Source organism: Camelus ferus, chromosome 12 (genome assembly GCF_009834535.1).
Source record: "Camelus ferus isolate YT-003-E chromosome 12, BCGSAC_Cfer_1.0, whole genome shotgun sequence".
Taxonomy (NCBI): domain Eukaryota; kingdom Metazoa; phylum Chordata; class Mammalia; order Artiodactyla; family Camelidae; genus Camelus; species Camelus ferus.
Genome location: NC_045707.1, coordinates 14,470,844 through 14,494,852, shown reverse-complemented (window position 1 = coordinate 14,494,852; position 24,009 = coordinate 14,470,844). Strand labels below are relative to the sequence as shown.

Below are 24,009 nucleotides of genomic sequence, written 5' to 3'. Positions count from 1 at the left end.
AAACTTAAAAGATTTTGCACAGTGAAGGAAACCATCCACAAAATGAAAAGGACATCTACCAAATGGGAGAAGATATTTGCAAATAGTAGGTCCAATAAGGAATTAATATCTAAAATATTTTAAAAACTCATACAACTCAATAGAAAAACAAACAAACAAAAACTTAATTAAAAAATGGGCAGAGGAGAGGAATAGGGATTTTTTCTAAGAAGACATACAGATAGCCAACAGGCACATGAAAAGATACTCAGCATCACCAGTCATCAGGGAAATGCAAATCAAAACCACAGTGAGACATCACTTCACACCTGTCAGAATGGCTACCATCAAAAGGACAAGAAATAACAGGTGTTGGTGAGGATGTGGAGAAAAGGGAACCCCTGTGCTCTGTTGGTGAGAATATAAATTGGCACAGCCACTATGGAAAACAGTATGGAGTTTCCTCAAAAAATTAAAAACAATTACCATGTGATCCAGCAATTCTACTCCTGGGTATTATCTGAAGAAAATGAAAAAAACTAATTTGAAAAGATATATGCACCCCAATGTTCATAGCAGCATTATTTACAATACCTAAGGTATAGAAGCACCCTAAGTGCCCATCAACAGATGAATGGATGAAGTTGATGTGGCATATATATATATATATATATTCACAATGGAATATTACTCAGCTATAAAGATGAATGAAATTTTGCTATTTGCAACAACATGGATGGATCTTATTGAAGTAAGTCCAGACAGAGATGACAAATACTGTATGTTATCACTTATATGTGGAATATATAAAATAAAACAAATGAACAAATATAACAAAACAGAAACAGATTCACATACAGAGAGCAAACTGGAGGTTACCAGAGGGGGATGAGGTGGGGAGAAGGGCAAAATACGTGAAGGAATTAAGAAGTATAAAGTACTAGATGAAAAATAAATAAGCTTCAAGGATGTAATGTACAGCACAGAGAATATAGTCAATGTTTTATAATAACTTTAAATGGAGTATAACCTATAAAATATCAATTACTATGTTTTACACCTGAAACTAGTATAATGTTATAAGTCAACTGCTCTTCAATAAAAGAATAAATTAAAATGTTCATACCCTGAAAAAAAATCTATACTACCCGAAGTCATCTGCAGATTCAATGCAATCTCTATCAATATTCAATGGCATTTTTCATAAAATGTCTATTTCTAAAATGTCTACTTTAGATAGACAAAACAATGCTAAAATTTGTGTTGAATCACAGAAGCCTCCAAATAGCCAAAGCAATTCTGAGAAACAGCAAAGCTGGAGGAATCACGCTTCCTTATTTCAAACTATGTTATAAGGCTAAAATAATCAAGACAGTATGGTACTAGTATAAAAACAGATACGTAGACCAATGGAACAGAATAGAAGACTCAAATATAAACCTATGCATATACAGTGAACTAATCTTTGACAAGGGAGTCAAGATTGCTCAATGGAGAAATGATAGTGTCTTTAATAAATTGTGCTGGGAAAAACTGGATATTTATATTCAAAAGAATGTGAATTGGACTATCTTACAGTAATCAAAAATATTAATTCAAAATGGATTAAGGACTTAAATGGTATGACTTGAAGTGATAAAAATCCTTGAAGAATCCTATTTTAAGAAAGTTTGCAGAATATAAGCTGCATAGCTTATTACAATAAAAAATAATGTTGATATACCCTCTGGATTACTATTCAGCCTTTAAAAGGAAGGAAATCTTGCCACTTGCAACATGGATGGAACTTGATGGCATTATGCTAAATGAAAGAAGGCAGACAGAAAGACACTTACTGTATGCTTATTCCTATGTGGAACCTAAAAACACTAAATTTACAGAAACAGTAGAATAGTGGTTGCCAGGGATTAGGGAGTGGGGAAATAGGGAGATATCTGTCAAAGGGTACAGACTTCCAATTATAAGATGAATAAGTTCTGGGGATCTAACATACAGCAACATACAGCATGGTGATTAAAGTTAACAATACTGTATTACACACTTGAAAGTTGCTACAGGAGTAAACCTTTAACTTTCTCACCACACACACACACACAGAAGTGGTAACTATGTGAGGAATGGAGGTGTTAACTGACTTTATTTTGGTAATCATTCCACAATACATATGTGTACCAAATCATTACGTTGGACACCTTAAACTTATACAATGCTGTACGTTAACTACATCTCAATAAAGCTGGAAAAAAACTTGAGAGAGAACCCACAAATGTGGCGAAATGGTTGACAGTGGGTCTGTGTGAAGGGTATATGTGAGTTACAATATTTTTACTACTTTATGTAGGTTTGAATTCTTTTTGAAAATAAAAAGTTTGATTAGTTTTCTAAAAAGTAGAAAATAACAAGGAAGACTTGTCATACCAGGTATTAAAACAGATCAAAAATCCACTGCAATGAAATCAATAAGGTATTTGTGTTAGAACAGACAAATACGACAAGTTGAGCAGAAGAGGGAACCCACATAGAATTTCAGATGGATAAAATTTTGAAAAATGACTAGCAAAACAATACATATGTATATAAATATAATAATTGATAAAAATATTGATGGATGTATGGTGGACCATTAATATGTGTTAATGCTACAATGTGTGGCAGGAGAAAATGAGGAGAGGGAGAGGGCAGTCAATCCAAAAAGAAAAGGAAAAAAGGTACCACCTTAACAAAAAATAGGGTGTATGATTCTATCAAAGGTGCTGATGTAAAATTATATAAAATAAGTGTTATATAATGTGTTCATTTTAAAACAAACATTTCATAAGTTAAAAATAAAAATCTATTATGATTTGCATGGAAATTTCTTTACATTCTTAATAATTACATGCATATCAATGTTTTAGCTAATATTCAGTTTAAAAGGTATAATTTGTTTTCATTAGTATATTTTCAAATTGTGTTATGATTTACATTTGTATATTTGCACATTTTGTTGATACTACTGTCAGTTCACAAAAATCAATCAATAGTTCATTTAAGCATGAAAGCAGTTATAAAAATAGTAATGCAAATATGACAATTCAAAATAGTCCTATACAAATTGTGAGCAGGCCTTTGGTGTAGATATGGAATGCAAATTCGTGGTGCTAGGTGATTTTGCAAAAGCAACCAAGGGGAAAAAAAAAAAAGCAAAGGAAAGCAAAGCACCGATAAAAAGCACTTCCTCCCTAAGTTTTATTTGCTTTAAATAACTCTAATTCATTTAAGAATTGGTCTGAATTTAGGTTACAAGTCCAAGATCTAGCTTTGTTGTCCACTTAGTGATAATTTACCTGGATTATGGGAGGAAGCAGAACAAGGCGAGAATATTAACTGTAAAAAGTAACAATAAAAAAAGTAACGATCAATATTATTATTTTTTTATATTTTATTTTTATTGTTTAGTTTATTTGCCAGGGAGGTAATTGGGTTTGTATACTTTTTTTTTTTTTTTAATGGAGATACTGGGGATTGAACCCAGGACCCCATGAATGCTAGGCGTGCGCTCTGCCACAGAGCTATACCCTCCCCTAAAGAGCAGTATTATTGTGATTCTTGGGGTGTTCCTTCCAAACGGTAGTCCCGGGCTCTCTCTGTAAATCACCACTCATCTACAGTTTCGGATGACTACTGCCAAATGTGCTTTGAGGCAGATGGTTCTAATTCCTTAACCTCTAGAAATCCGCCAGAGAGGACTGGTTTGAAAAAGCTGATTTGATAAATCCTGATTTTCTTTTTTTTTTTTTTTTTTTTTTTTTTACCACAGACAGCATTGGAGGGAATGAGCATAGCTTCGTAGTGTATTTCTGAAAAATCCAGTGTGTTGTAAGTGCCTCTTCACTTCCTCAGTTCAGATCCTGGCCCGCATGCAGAGTCCCCTACCTCTCTGGAAAGGGAGCTTTTGGCAGGCGTTTTCCTTCGTCCCGTCTTTCCATACACTTCCTCTTTCAGTGCTGAGATCATTGTTGTTCTTCTTTGGTCCACCTCCAAGAATGGACATCTTTCTCCAAATGTCGTAATTGTTCCCATTAGACATCTATCTTCTGTACTAGATGCCCCCAGATATGCTATTTGATAAATATTTCTAGGAAATAATGGGTTCCTCTTGCCTGAGGCACATTATTTTCTTTTTGCACTTAGCTGTGACTCCTGACCTCGATACTGCTTCAGGGAAGGACACAACTACATGATAGGCAAACAGACTGCTGCCATTAGTCTTGACTGGGCTGGAAGCACAAGAAAGCCCCTGTGATTCCCGCTGTCCCGGCCCACCATTTTATTCTATCACAGGTACTTAGTCAACAGCCCGGGGCAGGAGACATTTTATACCAGACTCCACTGTTGGAAGGACTAATCCTCAGGACTTGCTTTCTTATCTGTCCCCCTCCCACAGGGTTCAAGGTCATCTTCTCACTCCCAGCCATATTTTCAACCATACTTGCTTGGTGTGATAGAATTCCTTTTCCTGTCCTTCACATGCTCCTCCAATGCCTCTGGGTGGAAGGAAGCAGAAATGCAGTGGCAGCACTTTTGCTGTTTCTGGATATGGATCTGTTTGTTATCAGGACTCTCTGCTCATCTCTCTTGGCACACCATGATCCTCCACACCTGCATATACTGGTAATCCATGGTATAGGACATGGGGTAAAACTGAGAGGAGTTTGCCCTGATTCTGAAGGGTGGTATGCTATAACAGTTTGGAATACCTTCAGTTTGGAAGTCTTAAATCCTTTTGTTAGGCAGTTACATAGAGGTGAGCTCTGGGCAGGGGGAGAGGAAGGGGAAAGGAACAACCCAGAACACAAGGAACCTGAGCTGTCAATTAACCAGAGCACAGGGAACCTGAGCTGTCAATCAATCAATCAATCACGAAACCAGGATATAAAAACAGGAAAAACAAAGGAACAGTGCCATTTATCCTCTCTTGGATTGGCCTGCTCCCAATTCTCAGGAGTGTCCTATCTTTCACTGTTCTTTTTTTACTTCACCAATAAAAATCTTGTTTATATCACGCTTTTTGTCTCTTGTCAAAAATCTTTTTTTGGGGTGACTAGGAACCGGAGTAATTCTTATTTCCCTTTCCTTTAAACACCCTTGAGGTTAGCAATTCTCTTTTCCTGGTGACATTTTGGTTGGGATGGACACCCAATGCAATATAAGAAATCAGGTTTAAAGTTTGGGGCCAGAGAGAATGAGCCCTGGCATGAAGGAAGCTACCAGCTATTGGCACCATAACACGAAGCTTGATGCTACCAAGTGGAAGGACTCATTCAGCACTAGTATCTCAACTCTACTGCTCAAGGATACTGATCTTAAAGCTCAGATCCGGAATCTTGTCTTATAGGCTCTAGAGATAAACTACTCCAATCTTGAAGTGCTTAAAGCCCGATCTTCCCACTGGCTTGGGTCACTCTCTTTTGAACCTTCTGTGGCCAATTCTGAGGCTATCCACAAGTTTATTTATGAACAAATCTTTTACAAGTTATTAGTTTTTAGATTTACAGTGTAGTAACTGGCTAGTTAGTGGTAGTGGTGGTTGCGGGTGGGAAGCCTGATAATAGCTCATAGATCCTGTCATGCACACTTTTCCAGTTCTCTGTTCTGGTGAAGTAGAAAGTCTTTGGATCCAAGTTATGTCTGATTTTTATAGTCTGTGTGGCCATATTCTATTCCTATTCCTGAGCCCTCTGCCCTATATCTGAACCAAAATATCCAGTGACTCTTCCTGGGCTTTGATTCATGCCTGGTTGACTGGGCAAGTGCCAGCTCTGATCCTGGGACTGCGACATGTGATGACATACACTCCTTTCCCATATTCTGTTTGTCTCTCAGGAGAAGGGGGAGTTGGCCATGAACCCTTTTTGTATTTTCTGATTGCTTCACTTATATTACCCCTGAGGCTTCCTTTGTTCCTGAAGTAGGCTGGGGACATCCTGCTTCCTAGAACCAACCCTACAAGAAGCAAAGATATAGACAAAGCCAAATGGGAAACAGGATCATGCTTGTAACGCTCTCTGAACAGGGAAATATACCCGGTATGGACTAGAGATTCTAGGAGGGAAAGGAAAAATGGGGTGAAGTTATGGAAGGAAGCTGGCAGGCTCAGTGTTTCTTTGTTGGCTTGACCAGTCTCTCTTCATCCTCTTCCTAGTTGTCGGGCTTGATGCCAGGGCATTTCTCCATGAATAAAAGGAGGTGAAGCTGTGTGGTGTCTCCATTTCAGGATCTTGGGGGCAGCCAAAATGATGTCCTTGGTCTCTCTGCTCCTGGTGGGCATCCTGTTCCCTACCATCCAGGCCAAACAATTTACAAAATGTAAGCTGTCCGACGAGCTGAAAGACATGAATGGCCACGGAGGCATCACTCTGGCTGAATGTAAGTTTGCTGGTATCTTGCTTTGCTCCATATTTCATCCTCTTCTCTCTTCCACCCTCTTTTCCTCCTCTTTGCTTCTCTACTTTTAATTCAATTACCTAATAATCCTCTTATCTTCTCTGCTTATCTGTTTACTCTTTTATTACATTTGTTCACCTGTCTTTCCTCTCTCCCATTGTCTGATCCCTTTTGGAACTCTGTCTCATCAAGATGTTCTGTGGTTTGCCATATTTGGAGATGGGCTGGGGAGCCTTTTTCTGTCTGGGGATGCAGCTCCTCTTTTATGCTGTGCACGGACACCCTTGTGATACCTCCTTTTAATCTTTCCTTCAGGGATCTGTATCATATTTCACATGAGCGGTTATGACACAGAAACTGTAGTTTCTAACAATGGCAACAGAGAATATGGACTCTTCCAGATCAACAATAAAATTTGGTGCAGAGACAATGAGAACCTTCAGTCAAGGAACATCTGCGACATCTCCTGTGACAGTGAGTAACCTCTTCCACCCTGTTCTTGTGGGTTTCCCCCCCGCTGGAGCCTACTCCTGGGATAATCTTTTTGGTGTCAGGCACACTTCTGGCTTCACTGCCTTGAACTCCACAGTGACTGTGGGATTTGAATTGACCATACTGACTAAGAGGCTGTTAGAGTTTTTCCTATCACTAAATCCCCAGACAGTCCCTTGAAGTTCACGAATAGATGATCTGAGTTGTTTGGGAATCTTGAAAACTGAGACCTTACCTTTTTAGAGTAAGTCAGTTGATAAGACTGATAATTCCTTTGGAGAGGCCCCAGAGAAGCGAAGGGAGCCCCTACCAAGGGGCAGGCATTACCGTATTAGCTTTCTCGTATAGAAAGGCAACAGGCATAAGCTTCCAGTTCAGAGAGGACCAGACCTACTAGATCCAGAGAAGAGGGAAACTCATTACCTTTCTAGGTAATACTTAGATCTCTCTTTCCTTTCCCTGTAACCCCTGCCAGAGTTCCTGGATGATGACCTCACTGACGACAAAATGTGTGCCAAGAAGATCCTGGATAAGGAAGGAATTGACTACTGGTGAGTCCCAGTTCTATTTTCTACTTTTTCCTTCCCCTCCTTCTTCTCATCCCTTTAGTTCCAGCACCATTCCACCCATCTCTGTTTCCTGGTCATTTAATCTAGAATGTAGTCTTCAAAACAAAACTCAATAAACAGACTCAGGTTTTCAATGTTCAAGCCTCATTCACTCCACTCCTGTTTAGCAAGTGTCCTAACAAGGGTTCCCTAATAGGGGACTGAGGTCCAGGCTTCCCTCTACCTGGACTCAGACGTCTAATTCTACTTGTTTAGTCCTAGACCCTACAGCAAGTCTTTTGTACCACTGCCCTACAATTTTCCTGGAGTTTAAAAAATGGACTTACTCCATTAGGTGGCTCAGTGTCCTGTGCCACCTGGCTAGGACAATCTTTCTGTAATTTTCACTCACTCTTCCACCTCAGCCGTCTTGGGAATAAAGGTATATGGAATTTCGGGCTACAATCCAGTTAGTCAACTTGTGTTGTCTCTTTTTTCACGATCAGGTTGGCCCATAAACCACTCTGTTCTGAGAAGCTGGAGCAGTGGCAATGTGAGAAGTGGTGAATGCCTGCTGTCTTTGCTGCTTCCGCCCTCTCTGTCCTCCTAGAGCGCCTCTTCCCTAAGGCTACCACATTTTGCTTCTTTCTAACCCCTTGAAGCTAGTTTGTCTCTGAGCCCTGGGCCCTGTAGTGACACCACTGGACATGAGGACTATTCTCCAGGGATGTGTGACTGGTGTACTGGACTTCTGCTCAGCACCCCGATAGTGTTTTTGCTACAACAATGGATTCCACATCTGTCCTGAATAAAGGGCCTGATTTTGAGTGGCTGGCTGAATTTCCTTCCTGGGGGGATTTAGGGGAAATAGAATGAGTGGGTGGACACTGAAGCCATGGGTCATAGCCACTTTCCATTTCTACTAAAGACGAAATAGGTTGAACTTATAACATTAGGATGGAGGTTGCTTTCTGTATCAGTTCAACATCAAGGAACTATGGATGAGATCCAAAATTGGCTAAAAGTAAAGTGTCTCTTCCCTGAAGGACTGGTGGGAAAGATAAGATAAACATTAATATATAATTATAATACAAGAAATAGTGTCATAAGCATCATGAGAGAGGTTAGAAATGTGCCCTGAGTGTTCATAAGAGGAAAGAGAATTTGTATTTGATGAGGGGCTGTGGGAAAAAAGGGGATCAAAGAAAGATGTGTGACAGGAGTAACGTTTCAGCTTGTTTTAAAGTACTGGTGGGATTTTGACAGATGGAGATGTGAGGTGGGAAAAGGACAGCAAGGGCAGGGGCTCCAAGGATCTGAAATGTGTGACTTGAGTGGGTGGAGGGGTTTCCTTACCCCTGAGATCAGGAAATGGGAGCTATGAGAGGAACGCTTTCTAAAAACAAGTGGTAAGAACAGAGGACCCTTACAGCGAGCTCAGCAAGTGAAGAATCTGGACACCTGGGGCCCTTTGGTTTGGACCCTGCACTCCATTACTCTTCCTTGCTGCTTCGCTGGTCTGCAAGGAGGGTGTTTGCAGAACTTTATTTATTCTAATTTGATTAAGAGAAATGTGATAGAAGGAGAAACAGGAGATTTGAGTCCTGAAGTCTGTTTCGGCTTCTCAGTGATGGTCCAAACCTGGGCAAGTCATCTCCTTCCTCTGTGGCTCAATTTTCTCATCTTTAAATGAGGGTTTTGGTCTAGGTTGTTTTTCTGAGCTCTCTTCCTGTTTTGACAATCCAGCATTCGAAGATTCCAATTTAAATGATCCCACTTCTGAATTAGCGGAGTTATCTTCCAATTCCCTATACCCGCTGGGGCTTTAGGCAGTCAGACCATATTTCTCTCCGCTCAGAGACCAGCAGCTCCCAAATGAAGCCCCTGAGGCCTCGTTTGGGTCTTACAGGGCCAGGCAAGGGAGGCATGGCCTCTCCAATACTTAATGAAAACAAATTCTCAGGAAATAACTTGGTAATCATCATATGATTTTAGTGGGAATTTAAACACGTGACACATCTCCCAGGGTATTGCATGCTATTCCCTTCCTGATCATGGGACAAAGCCTTTTCCTAAAGTCTCCAGGGTTTTAGGAGTAAGCCCCGGGTAGGGGTGTGTGTGGGAGGGCAGGGTTGGATGGCCATTCCTCCCACTGATCTCACACGTCTACTTATTACTCTGCCTCAGTAATACACTCAGGAAGGCATATGCCTTGGAAAACATGAGACCAGCGCCACCAAGTGGCCAGAGCGGAAATGCAACTAAAGCTGGGACCATTTTTGCTCAGCTCCATAGCTCTGGACTTCATTCTACAGAGAAATATCCTGATCTTGGAAATTTCACACGTGGGTGTACCATATATGAGGCCATAATTTTTAGAGGGCTTTGCTGAAGGAAACTAACAATTGCAAAGAGGATCTTAGCCTGAAGGTCAAAGGATCAAGAAGAGATAGAAGCCAGGGAGTTGGCACGGAAGTAATCTCGACTGAGGCAGACCGCCTGGCCTTTGGGTAGAAACAGGACAGGAAACTACTGTTCTCTTCCTGAGAACTCTCTTGGGAGCTGAAAGGGAGGTGGGGATGGCAGCTGAGTATTTGTTCTGCTTTCTCCAGCTCCCTCCCCTTCCTCTAGGCGTGGAACAAGTCTGGAGCCAGGCAGGGGTCTAAGTGTCCCAGGCTAGGGCGGGTGGTGAGGAGCCTCAGGGCAGGGGCCTTCAGAGTGCGTGCATTTGACCAAGCTCTGTGAGGAGGACCCAAGGCGGTCTCCCAAAATGTGGACCCTTTTTCTCTCTTTCTCTCCCGATCTCTCCTCCACGCTACTTTCCTCTGACATCCATATTGTTGTGCAGGCAGGAATTTTACTGGATACAATAAATGTTCCCTTTTTTACTCCCTCTTCTCTATCATTTGTTCATTTTTTCACACTGATTGAGAGCCTATTAAGTGACAGAACCATGCTAGACATAGGAGATACAGATGCTGCCAGACAGGGGATTTGCTCTCAAGATTTGCACTTTAGAGAGGATACTCCCTCCTATATCCTAAATTCATGCAAGAGAAAGGACTCTTCAGACAGATCCATCATTCATTCCTTCATTTACTCCTTAATTGGTCAAGAAAGAGTTATTAAAGATTTACTATTTGCTATGTTCTACTTTAGGTGTTTCTTGTTACGAACAAAGAAAGGAGGTGACACACTTACTTCATTTCATTTCTTTCTCTGTTACTGGAGCTATAGATCTTGCCAGGGAATTTTTTGGGGATGAGAACAAAGGAGGAGTTGAGTCTTAGTACGAAGATGGGACTCTCCAGAATGCAGGGGGATATTTGCTAGTGGTCAGATGGGTTGATTTACACTTTGTGCACAGACAAAAGTAAAAGAGAGAGGGAGAGGCAGAAGGGGAGGGGTAGAAAGGACAGAAAAAGAGAGGAAACATCAATAGCTGTAGAAATGGCCAGTGAAGCTGTGAGGATTAGTCATTACTTTTCTTCTTTTCCCCAGTTTTATTGAGAGACAGACACACATTACTGTATACATTGAAGCCGTAGAGCATGATGGTTTGATTTACATATATTGTGAAGTGAGTATTGCAGTAGGTTCAGCTAATATTCATCATCTCATATACATACAACATAAAGAGAAGAAAAAAGGAAAAAAATTTTCTCCTTGTGATAAGAACCCTTGAGATTTACTCTGTTAACAACTTTCCCATATAGCACACAGCAGTGTTAACTATAGTCACCGGTGTTGTACATTACATCCCTAGGACTTACTTATCTTACACTGGAAATTTGTACCTTTGACCACCTTTCTCCAAACCCCCCTCCTCCCACTGTTTGCCTCTGGTAACTACATGTCTGATCTTTTTTTCTATGAGCTTGTTTGTTTTTAGGGTCTGCATATAACTGAGAGCATCCAGTATTTGTCTTTCTTTGTCTGATTTATTTCACTTGGCATAATGCCTTCAGGGTCCAGCCATATTGTCACAAATGGCAGAATTTCCTTATTTTATATGGCTGAATAATATTCCATTGGATATATACACAGCATACCTTCCTTATCTACTCATCCATTGATGAACATTTAGGTTCTTTTCACATCTTGGCTATTGTAAATATTGCTGTTATGAACACTGGGATACAAATATCTTTTCCCTATTGAAGTATAGTTGTGGTAAAATATTATTTAAGTTACAGGTGTACAATACAATGATGCACAATTTTTAAAGGTTATACTCCTTTTATAGCTATTATAAAATATTGGCTATATTCCCTGTGTTGTACAATATATCCTTGTAGCTTATTTCATACCTAATAGTTTGGACCTCTCCCTTCCCTCTCCCCACTGGTAACGACTAGTTTGTCCTCCATAGCAGATAACTTTTTGAGTCAGCATTCTCATTTCCTTTTCAATTCCAGAAGTGGAATTGCTGGATCATGTGATGTTTCAACTTTCAGTTTTTTGAAGCTCTTCCATATTGATTTTTTGAGGATTTTCTTGTGTGGTAACTGGGCCCCCATGGATGGTGCCTTCAGTTCTGTGGAGGTTCTCCCATCTTGCTTGACTGGAGGAGGGCACTGGTGTCAGAGGAACTAAGGCTTCTGTTTTGGAAAAAAATGAACGCTGAGATAGCTTAGCGATGATAGCTCTTTCTGTCTCCTCTTCCCACAACTTTTCCTCCAGTTATGAGGAGGCAGTGGAGCCTGGCTTAGAAGGTGAGCCTGGGCTTCCTGGCCAGCATTCTCCTCAGAGCTGCCTTCACCTCCTGGTTCTTCAGACTGTAGATGAGGGGGTTTAGCAGCGGGGTCACCACACTGTACTGCACGGACAGCACTTGCTCCAGGGCTGAGCCGGAAGCTGGAGTCATGTACCTTGAAGGGAATTGCACAAACGAGTGAACTGAGCTCAGGACAATGGACACAATGCTATTGGCAGACATGGTCCATCCCATCCCGGAGACTCTGCAAAGAGGGTCCTCTGAGCTGAGTCAACCGTCACTGGTAGAAGCGTCTAGCAATGACTGAATTATCGGTGAGAAGTCAGTCATATCTGCCTGTAGACGCCTTCATATATGAGCGATCTTGTGCAGAACGTTATAGGAGCTGCCCCGAGGAAAAAGGGAGTTAGTTCTGCAGCATATCAAGTGCTGCAGGATAAATTAGAGCTAAAAATGATCTCATGCATTTCTGGGGAACTTCATACTTTTCAAAGCATCTTTCCTTAATAGTGATGATGATCATACGAAGACATTTTTCTCTTCTTTTTTCTATATATACAACTATATGTTCTCATTTATTGATGACTGTTTCTTACAAAACTGTACACTAGTCTAAGAATGCTATCATTTTTCCTAATGTTTATGGTCTGGGAATTACCCCATAATCACAGCACATTATGTTTACGGTACTTAGTGGAACAGACATTTGTTCTTTTAGGTGCATTTTTTTTCCCCTTGGCTTTGAAAAGAAGCCAAGCTTGGAAAATAAAATGAAAGATAAAAATGTGTTTAGCATGAGACATGAATCCAAAATAATAAGATTCCATTTTTGGAAACATCTTGTTAAGTGTCACTGGGAGTATTTCCCAAAGAGGCATTAATCTGTGTGTGTGTGTGTGTGTGTGTGAGACGGTGCCATCATCATTGGAATGTTCTTTGTGGGTTCTGGTGTGCTTGGTTAAAAGACAGCCTCAAGTGAGCTCTCCTGGACCATTCCTTATCTTTTTCCACCCCTGACTTCTCTCCAAGTAACAAGTAGGTGAGAAAAACATAGAGCACTTTGTGCAAATCCATCTCTAGTTAGTTCACTAGTAGAGAGCACAGACTGTTACCCATTCTATCTCCTGGTAAGTGAAGACTCGTCAGCTGGAGCTGTTTATGTCTGAGAGAAACATGGTAGGAAAGAGCATGAGATGCGAAGTCAGTGAGATTTGGTTTCTCTTACGGCTGCATTACTGGCTTGTTCAGGAGCTTTGAGAAAGTACCTGGTTACCCCTGAAACTGAGATTTCTTACCTGACAATGGGGTTAATAATATTTCTCTTAAATTGTGCTACATACTAAAATTGAGCTTGTTTGTATAAAGCAGCTGTCGTATAGTAGGTACCTAAAGAAAAGTTACAGCACAAATAAGCCTGGAAACATCACCTTCCAGGAGGAAGGAAAAGAGGCATCTATTTCAAGGATGATATGTTTTGATTTTTGTCTAGCACTGAATAAAACTCCACCAAAGGCTCTCTGATTTCCTTATGAGAACTCCCAAATCATAGGTTAATGGAAGTAGGAAAATCTTTAGTTCTTGTATAAGCTTATTTTCAGAGTTAGACAACTGAGGAAAGAAAATGGATTTTATTTTTCTAATTCACACATGTAGTCCACAGCAGAGCCAGAGCTAGAACCCAGGCCTTCTGAATTCCATACAGTTCTTTTCCTACTACTTTGCAATGCTCTGTTCTATAGACCGAGGCTACTTTAGAGTGAGAAATGCCTACATTTCCACTCAGGAGGTATAGTAGTGACATACCTGAAAACTCCCGATCCATAAAAGATGGTGACCACGAGAAAATGAGATGAGCAGGTAGAGAAGATCTTGCTCCGACCCATGGCAGAGTTGATGCCCAGAGCTGTCATGATGATACGGTTGTAGGAACCCAGCAACAGGACAAGGGTGCCAAGGCCCAGGACCACCATGGTGGTCAGGATGGAGGCAATGCTAATGGAAGGGTCAGAACAGGCCAACAGGAGCACAGGGGGAAGCTCGCAGGCAAAACTGCGTATGAGGTTGGGGCCACAGAAGTGATGCTGGGCCAGGAGGATGGTGTTAACCAGTCCGGTCCCCATTCCAATGGCCCAGGATGCTGCCACCAGGCTGGTACACACTTTCCTATTCATAGCCACCACATACAACAGTGGGTGGCACACAGCCTGGAACCGGTCATAGGTCATGACTGAAAGGAGACAAGCTTCAGTGGCCCCAGAAAAGATCACCAAGGAGATCTGGGTGAAACACTTAAGGAGGGATATAGTCTTCCACTTGGAAAGAAGTCAGGACTGACTCCCACCCCCATGTACTTCAGGAGTACTGAAAGGTACAAGGGAAGGATAGATATTGAAGAGCAATTATCAGTCTTTGCCATGGAAGAGGATTGAATGGTGGTTGATTGAATAAATTCCTAGGAGTTAACAAAGCAACAATATAGAAGGAGCTTGGTCCTTTCACTCTGGACCATCCATATATCTCTGGACTTAAGAGAAAAATAATCTTTTATTGTATTTGATTCACTTTATTTTGGGATCTCTTCTATAACAGCTTAGCCTTTGTCTTCCTAAGACAGATTTCCTAACCCCAATTGTCTCCAACTTCCCACCACCAAAAATAATGTTGCAAGAAACATGTTTTTTTCCGTGCCTTCAGAAGCATGTCTATTATGTTTGAGAGGATACATCAGGTGTTCTCTGTTACAAGGGGTAAAAGGAAATCTCATTACAAACTGAAAAAGGTGAAAAGTAAAACTTTTTTTTGCAAAAGCATGAATTACATACTCAGAAATAGATCTGTGTTTAATATAAATTACATAATTCCTAGTCATCTATGGTTACGTTTATAACTTCATACGGATAATGAATTAGGCTCAAATAAGCTATAATATTTCATAGACTTCAGGACCATAATTTTTCATACATCATAAAATACATTTTGATATACCAAAGAAATAAGACTTGCATTTAAGTAGATGTTTTAAACATCAGTAATCCACAGCTACAAAGCTCTACTCTTGATAGCATTTACATTTTTGGGGAGTCACCCAATCTCCAAAGGACAAAAGCAGACAGTAGAAGCAGTGTAACATATGCACAGAAGTTGGTACTGTAAAGGCTATAAAGATTTGCAGCATACAATATTGCTAATTGTTAGAGAACTGCAAATCAAAACTATGATGAGGTATCCCCTCACACCAGTCAGAATGGCCATCATGAAAAAGTCTACAAATAATAAGCACTGGAGAGGGTGTGGAGAAAAAGGAATCCTTCTACACTATTGGTGGGAATGTAAATTGGTGCAGCAACTATGGAAAACAGTCTGGAGCTTCCTTAAAAAACTAAAAACAGACCTACCCTATGATCCAGCAATCCCACTCCTGGGTGAATATCCAGAGGGAACTCTAATTCAAAAAGATACCTGCACCCCGGTGTTCATAGAAGCACTATTTTTAATAGCCAAGACATGGAAACAACCTAAATGTCCATCGACAGATGAATGGACAAAGAAGATGTGATATATACACTATATATAAAAAAAGTGACATAATGCCATTTGTAGCACCATGGATGGACTTAGGGATTATCATATTAAGTGAAGTAAGTCAGACAGAGAAAGACACATATCATATGATGCTGCGTATATGTGGAATCTAAAAAAAATACAGATTTTATTTGCAAACCAGAAATAGACTCATGGACACAGAAAACAAACTGTTGTTACCAGTGGGGAGAGCGGGGAGAGGGATAGATTAGGAGTTTGAGATTAACAGATACACATTACTATGTATAAAACAGATAAACAGCAAGGACCTACTGTATAGCACAGGGAACTATACTCAATTTCCTGTAATGAGCTATAAAGGAAAAGACTCTGAAAAAAATGCTTATGTATATGTGTAACTAAGTCACTTCACTGTACACATGAAACTAAAATTGTAAATCAACTGCACTTCAACAAAAAATAAGAATTAAATAAAAAAAGATTTGCAGCATAGTGAGAAGATGCCTTCTGCTCCTTTATATTGTATACAAATTACATGAATTGTGTTGTATATCTCTTGCTCCACTGTCCAGCTATCCTGTCATTTTCTGCTCTGTTGATCAAATACAGAATGGCTTTGCATCCAAGCAGAGGATCCACAGGGTTGCAGTCTGTCAAAAGAGAACAAACTGACAGCAAAACCTTTGAAATAGTCAGAGGTACTCCAGTTGTCCTTAAGGATGTCCAGATGGATCACTCCCAGACTGTTAATGTTGCAGTGATAGATTCTGTTGCAGAAAGTAAACTTTGGTGTGGACAATAAGATGAAATTGTGATATACAGAAAAAAACACACAACCTTCATATACAGAACGTGGTGGACTAAGTGTAGTCAATCTCGATTCATCAATGTTCTCCCTTGGCCAGCATTGCAGTTAGGTGGGGAGAATCCAGGCTTACTTCATCTAGCTCCTCCTGAATTCTTTGAGCACTGGTGGATAATTTAGCAGTGGTTTTGCTAGAGAGTTTGGTGCTTTTCTTCAGCTGGGAGGCAGAAAGTTTTCTTGCTTATTCCTTAGGCTTTGGAGTGGCTGGGTCTTGACCATCCACATCTGAATTACCACTGTTGGTCTGGGGCTCTCATTCTCAGACATCTGCCTATCACTGGACATCTTGGTGAAATTATTTCTTAGAAAACTCTGCTGCCTGCTCAGGCCACTCGTTGGATGCTATACTTGGTGGGGAGGAGGCGGGGAGGGAGAAAAGGAAGCCGAGAAAGTTCTAGGTGGGGAGTGTGGAACGTTGAAAGTTGGAGGGGGTTGTCTGCAATAAACACTTAATACCTGTTTCCTTAGGAACTTACATAATAGTAATTAGAGAATTTTAGCCAGTTGAACAATACCTGAGTCATAGTAGACATTAGACATAATTTGATCAAGTATTGATCCTGCACTGCTGTGGTTGCACCAGCTTTCACTGTAATGCTTGAGTGTTTCTCTATCACTAAACACTAGCCAACCAACTGATATTTGGTAGTCTATCAGATGTGAAGTGCCTTCTCCTTGCTATTTTAATTGCTAATGAGTTTAAGCATCTCTTCATACATTCTTTAGTCATATGCGTTTCCCTCTTATAGAAGGAATATACTGTTTCACATACTTTGTTTTCCCTACTGGGTTTTTCTTCCTTGTTGTTTTGAAGGACTTGCTTGTATAGTCTAGAACTGATCTCTTGTCAGTTTTACATACTACAAATCTCTTCTATCATGTTTCTATTATCTTTGTCCGGGGTGTTCCTCATTGCCCCTAACCTTTTAAATTGATGTATCCAAAATTATTATTATTTTTTGCCTTATCGTTTGTGCTGTTAACATTTAGTCTGAGAAGTCCTTTGCCATACTAACTCACAAAGATATTCTACTTTTTCTTATACTAACTTTATAGCTTTATCTTTGACATTTAGGTTTACTGTATAAATGTAGAGGTAGTGTTAGATAGGGATCCAATTTGAATTTCTTCATATAATATCAGCTTTCCCTTTATATAATCTACATATTTCCCATTGATTTTTGTGGCAACTTGAGCAAATGTTAATTTCCTATACATACGTAAATTTCTCACTGGGCTGTCATTGGTTTGTTTGTCCACCTCACTCTTTTTCTTACTGTGTCCTTGTAATATTGCCTAATATCTAGGAAGGCAGTTATCTTCCCTTCTTTCTTTTCTTTTTAAGAGATTGACTTGGATATTCACAAATCTTTATTCTTCCATATGAATATTAGAGTAAGTTTATTGAGATTCTTAAACAATCTAATAGGAATTTTAATTGGTTTCATGTTAAGGTTATAGGTTAAAATGGAAGAAAATCTGAAATATTTTTAGTAGTTAATGATCCCATCCAAAGCATGGAGTGTTTCTCCATTTAGTCAAAGAATTTTCAATGTCTTTTATTAGAATATGAACATTTTTCTCCATAGAAAGTCTTCGGTATTCTACATTAGGTTAAATACTAGAAACTTAATAACTTTTGTTGCTTTTGTTAATAGTATTTTATTGTTGATTTTATTTTTTAATTGGTTATTTTTGGTGTAAATACATTCTATTGATTTTGGTAATTTGATCTTGTAACTAAACTTGCTTTTTGGTTCCAGTGGTTAATTTTGTTGGGTTTTCTAAGTAATGTTTATACCATCAGGTAACAGGGTGATAATAATGATTTTCTTATGTAGATGACAATACTATAATGCAGCAACAATAACAATAAAATTAAACAGTAGGGGTGTAGTTGGCAAGGTTACTTTATGCCCAGTCTTAAAGACAGGGCTTCTAGAAATCATCAACAAAATGAAAAGGCAACCTACAGAATGGGAGAAAATATTTGCAAATTATATATCTGATAAGGAGTTAATATCCAAAATATGTAAAGAATTCATACAACTAAATAGCAAAACAAACAGATGAACAAAAAACAATGAAAAAACCTGATTAAAAAATGGACAGAAGATGTGAAGAGACAATTTTTCAAAGAAAACATACACATAGCCAAGAGGTACATGAAAAGATGATCAACATCACTAATCATTAGGAAATGCAAATTAAAATCACGAAATATTACCTCCCACATGTTAAAATGGCCATTATCAAAAAGATAACAAGTATTGGCCAGGATGTGGACAAAAGGGAACCCCCTTGGGAACACAGATTGGTTCAGGCACTATGGAAACCTGGATGCATATTTCTCAAAAATATAAAAACAGAACTATCATATGGTCCAGCAACTCCACTTCTGGGTATTTACCTGCAGAAAACTAAAACACTAACTTGTGCTAAGTTCACTAACTTGAGATATGTATTTTTTCTTTAATTAGCAGAAATCTTTGGATGTTCAACAACCTGGTTTGTTCTTGCAAAACGCCTATATATCCTGGCTCCTCCCTTCCTATGACTGTTTAGCTCCCATAAACTAACTCCCTGAAGGAAAGAGGTTTTTTTTTTGTACTAATGGGGAGAGTTAGATATGTTTCCAATGATAAAGACTCAAAGGATCCAAAATGGCAATTCGTATAAGTCTATAATTTGTATGAAAAAGATGTAACATAGCAACAGCATTAAAATAAGGATACACACCACAGCCAAAGCCTGCCTCACAGCAAGGAGTCCAGAGAGGACTGGAGGGAGTCATTTGTCCTCTCTCTGCAGGGTCTTACCAGCATGTGCTTTTATTGTTAGAGCTGCTCCAGGCCCTTGCTCAAAACCTGCCAACCCCCCACGTTTAGCAGGAGTGAACATAAATCTTCAAGTTAAAGTGTCCAGAGATAAGAAAGGAAGACACACACACACACACACACACACACACACACACAACCAGCTGAGACCAAGATGGTGATGAATCTGACCTCCAACAGACCCTGAGTCTCATTATATGTTGATTTTACTACATTAGCATATTATATGACACAACTACCAGTGGCCAGGACTGGACATTAAGGAACAAAATATGGATACAAAAAAAGTGGTGGCACCCACTCCCTGGAAAAAGACCTGCCCTTTCCCCAGGAGATTAATGCATATGCCCCCCCCCATCCTTAGCCTCACTCCTCCTCCCTTTATCTCTACTCTTTAAAATTAAATCACCCTCACCAGGTGGGCGAGAAGTTGATTTGTGAACTTAGTTCCTGCTTCCCCATTCTTTGGCCACTGAATAAAGCTTGTGCTGTGTTGATCTCAGCTTCAGTTTCATTATTCGTCTACTTGAATTCCGAACAGAAAAAGAATCACCTCCCACCCAGGCAGAGAACCTTGGCTGGGCTAGAGACCGAGCAGGGTCCACACATCTCAATTTTGTAACACTTTCTCTTGATTAGAAACCATCAACTTGTGCATGAAACACATCAGAATCAGGGGCTCAGACTTCTCGAATGTTTATGACAGATCACTCCCTTGATTCCGTCTAGTAAACTAGCAGCTGCCCCATGAAGCATCCTTGCAGTAGTAGCAGCCATTTAAAGAGCCAAGGTGAGCCCAAACATTCCCTCAGGAGCAAGTAAATGTTCTCTTCTGCTCAGCAGTATTCAAGGACAGGGACGTTGAACCTGGGCCTAAAATTCTCAGTAGCCATTTCAACAAGGGCTCATCAGGGAGCTGCTTTTAATACACGACAAAATGTCTCAGTGCTTTCACTCAGCAATCCCTTACCTTCGTGGCTTCTTGCCCTCCATTGTCAGCTGGTCCCACTTGAATTACCTTTTTATTTGTAATTCGTCTTGCAGGTGTAGCCAGTTATGGGTACGGTTGCCCAGGTTCCCTCAGCTGGAACTCCGTTTCCTGGCCAGAGAGAGCGAAGCTCAACCAAAGGAGATTCTGAGCTTTATTTTTGTGAACATTGAGTGCAGAAACCACGGAACTGAATTTTAGAGGAACTGCCGTGTGCTTGAAGTTTCCTGCTAATCCATTTTGCTAGACTTCAAGACTTAGGTTTTATCATTTTCAGATTCCACTAGAAGGTGTTACTATCAGTAACTGATTTCAGAGCATGTGCTACTTCAAACCAAGGGTGACACGGCAACCGTCTGGCATCAATGACTCATTTTCACCCCTTTTATCAGAATCGTATTTTTTCTATTTAAATAATGCCTTAGTCAGATGAGGTGGGGGTGGATGGGTTTCTGATCCTAACTGAACTAATGGCAGCAGTTAGACAGTGTTTGATCATTAATGGATACTCACAGGGTCCCAAATAACAATGCTTATAAATCTATGATTATTGCAGGAAAAAGATACAACATAGCAATAGCATCAAGTAAGGATAAACCTTACAGACAAAGTCTGCCCCCTAGCAAGGCATCCAGAGACCTAGCACGAGCTCTAAATGTCCTCTCTTTGCAAGGCCAGGCCAGGAGACACTTCTTTCACAGATCTGGAATCACTGATGGGTGCATGGGACACTTTGGGGCCCGGGAGCCCAAAAGGAGTCTAGACTGATCTTATGTGCTATTGATCACATAGGCACATTCTTGCTAAGTAGCCAGCCCCAACAGCACAGGCTTCTGTGAGGTCTTACTGAGACCAGATGCAAATCATGAATCTCATTGTTATCGATAAACAAGGCTGACACATTGGGATATACTACCTTAGAACTCACCTTGAACCTATGGATACAAAGTAATACTATTAACCAGTACCTTTCATACCTTGATCAGGGATCAGTACCGTGCAGCTATGTCTCTTATTTTAGTAAAAAAGTTTAGGCTAATTCCACGTCTTGGCAATTGTAAATAATGCTGCTATGAACATTGGGGTGCAGGTGTCTTTTCTAATTAGTGGTTATTTTTTTCTGGATATATACCCAGGAGTGGAAATGCTGGGTCATACGGTAGTTCTAGTTTTAATTTTTTGGGAAACTTCCATACTGTTTCCCACAGTGGCTGTAAGAATTGACATTCCTACCAACAGTATATGAGGATTCCAGAGGTGACTACTTTTTAACGGTGGCCTGGCTTGGTCCTATGCTGTCTCCTGCTCCACATGTAACTCACCACCTCTGGTGCTTATGTACGGCCCTCCCTGGTAATCTATCGTGACATTCGGTTACTGGCAAGACTGTCCATGGCACATCTTCTAATTCAACTTCTTTTTTCCAGCCGTTAGACCCTTTGCAGGTCGCTGGCTCGCTCACTGAAGCAAATATCCTTGTTCCACTAGTACAGTCACTGCCTTCCTATGTCATTCTAAGGCTAAGGGAAACTCAAGGTGACCTCTCACTACTTAAACCTACACAGTTTTTCCTGCCATTTTTAGTTTGTGGTCGTTGTACCATATTTTGTGGGAGAATTTTCAAAGGGTTACCATTTTTCTGGATTCCAAATAATTTTACAATGGTCGGGGAGAGAACAGGTTTTTGACATGTTTGTTCAGCTATGTACATTTTCCTGCCCAAGTCCACCTCTTTGTTCTTTTTTCATGTACTCTCTAGGGACCAATCTGAATGGGACCAGAGGCCAGTCCAAGGCTTAGGAATGGTGGACACAGGAGAAATCTCACCATTGCTAATCATGTTATCTTAGCCTCCCTATGGTACTCCTTCCTTTTGGGGGTTGATGGATACTTTCTGGGTAGAGGGAACTGACACCTAAATTAATTAATTCCAACCACTTGAGTTGGATCTAGTATAAGAAATCAGAGTTAAGCAGAAAAGCCTGACTCTTCTGAAACGCTCACCGAATTCTCTTCCCTAACCACTGATACCACACACAGAGCGATATATTGGGCCAGAGATGAGCAAGGGATTCTCTCTCCTATTTCCTGTCTCTTCCCACACTCATTTTTTTTTCTGTGGTGAAAACAGTTAAGAACCACCCTCTTAGTAAATCTCAAGTATGTAACACACTATGATTAACTATATTCACATTGCTGTTCATTAGATCTCCAGAACTTATTTATCTTTTTTTTTTTAAATCCATTCTGCCACTCTATGCCTCTTGTTGGAGAATTCAATCCGTTTACATACAGAGTAATTATTGATAGGCAAGGAATTGCTAATGCTATTTGTAGTTTCTTTGTTCTTTCCTCCTCTCTTGCTGTCTTCTTTTGTGACCTGATGATTTTCTATATCGATACGTTTTGATTCCCTTCTCTTTAACTTTTGTGTATATACTGTAGGTTTTTGCTTTGTGGTTACTGTGAAACTTAGACATCTCATAAGAGTTTCATCTGGGCTGATAACAACTTAACTTCAATTACATGCAAAATCTCTACCCTTTCACTTTCCCCTTTTATGTTTTTGATGTCAGTTTCACCTCTTTTTATATTGCATAATAAATGAAAAATTTTTGTAGTTGTATTTATTTTAAAATATTTTTGTGGGAGAGGGTATAGCTCAGTGGTTGAGTGCTTGCTTAGCATGCAAGAGGTCCTGGGTTCAATCCCCAGTACCTCCATTATAAATAAATAAATAGATCTTTGAACAACTAAAAAAACTGTCAACCTTCATGAGTCACTTTGTTTGAAGTCTTTATTGTGTATATATATCATGTAACTTTTTTGACCCACTCTTAAAGTCTTTTCCTTTTATTTGATGAATTTATATTTCTGTTATTGTTATAATATGTGCTTCTTGAATTTTTCTGTGATGTTATCATTTTTAAAACTTAAAAAAAAGTTTTTGTGCTCTCTTGGCACTATTTTGTTTTCTTTCTTTTGTTTGTGACAAAAATGTCCTGCTACCTTTACTCTTCCGAAGAATATTAGCTACAATATGACAACGTATAATCTATACAGAGGTAAAAAGATAAGAATCCCCAAATTCTACAATTAGGCCACCTTTTATTCATATGTAGGTCAAAATAAAGAGGTTCACAGATATACGAGGTCTTAGAATATTTCATAATGTCTATTTCTTAAAAAAATCTGGATAAGTGCACATTACAAAAAAATAAAAGCAGAATGAAATAAAGAACTCATGAATAACTGATGAGTAACACTCAGGTGGTGAGTATTCGTGTTCCAGGGCTCTGTGTGTTCATTTCATTTAATTCTCACAATACCTCTGTAACGTAGGCACTGTTATTACCCCAATTTTACACCTAGGAAACTGAGACAGAGAAATGAAGTAATTTACCAGCGTCATAAAGCTTATCAGGCAGTGAGGGTAGGAATACAGGCAACTGGCCGTGTAAGACTATGCATCTAACCATTATGCTCTACTGTGGAAAAGAAAAAACGGAGGAACGTGCTATTAAAGGAATACCAGTGAATATCAAATAAGCTCAAATTAGAATGAGCCCAAATGACCATAGAAATTATAATTAAAATCCATAATATACTTGATT

The 24,009-nt window shown here is 39.7% G+C and overlaps 2 protein-coding genes and 1 pseudogene across 3 annotated transcripts; 1 reads left to right on the top strand and 2 right to left on the bottom strand.

Annotated features, from left to right (window-relative positions):
• Window positions 1–5,938: 5,938 nt before the first annotated feature.
• Window positions 5,939–8,256, top strand: LALBA (lactalbumin alpha). 2 transcript variants are annotated; one of them, XM_006177664.3, is made up of 5 exons: window positions 5,939–6,047; window positions 6,236–6,387; window positions 6,721–6,879; window positions 7,373–7,448; window positions 7,952–8,256. In XM_006177664.3, the coding sequence occupies exons 2-5, from the start codon at window positions 6,255–6,257 to the stop codon at window positions 8,010–8,012; spliced, it is 429 nt and encodes a 142-aa protein (XP_006177726.1). In that variant the 5' UTR covers window positions 5,939–6,047; window positions 6,236–6,254; the 3' UTR covers window positions 8,013–8,256. The 2 variants fall into 2 exon arrangements, with proteins under 2 accessions (XP_006177726.1, XP_032349730.1); XM_032493839.1 differs by having other exon boundaries at window positions 5,968–6,047; window positions 6,164–6,387.
• Window positions 8,257–12,023: 3,767 nt separating this feature from the next.
• Window positions 12,024–14,480, bottom strand: LOC102514194 (olfactory receptor 8S1; the record flags this gene model as incomplete). Its single annotated transcript, XM_006177731.2, has 2 exons — window positions 12,024–12,316; window positions 13,966–14,480. Coding segments are annotated over 2 exons (678 nt in total), but the record flags the coding sequence as incomplete, so codon positions are not given.
• Window positions 14,481–16,236: 1,756 nt separating this feature from the next.
• LOC102513945 lies at window positions 16,237–16,855 on the bottom strand (annotated as a pseudogene).
• Between the last annotated feature and the right edge of the window lie 7,154 nt (window positions 16,856–24,009).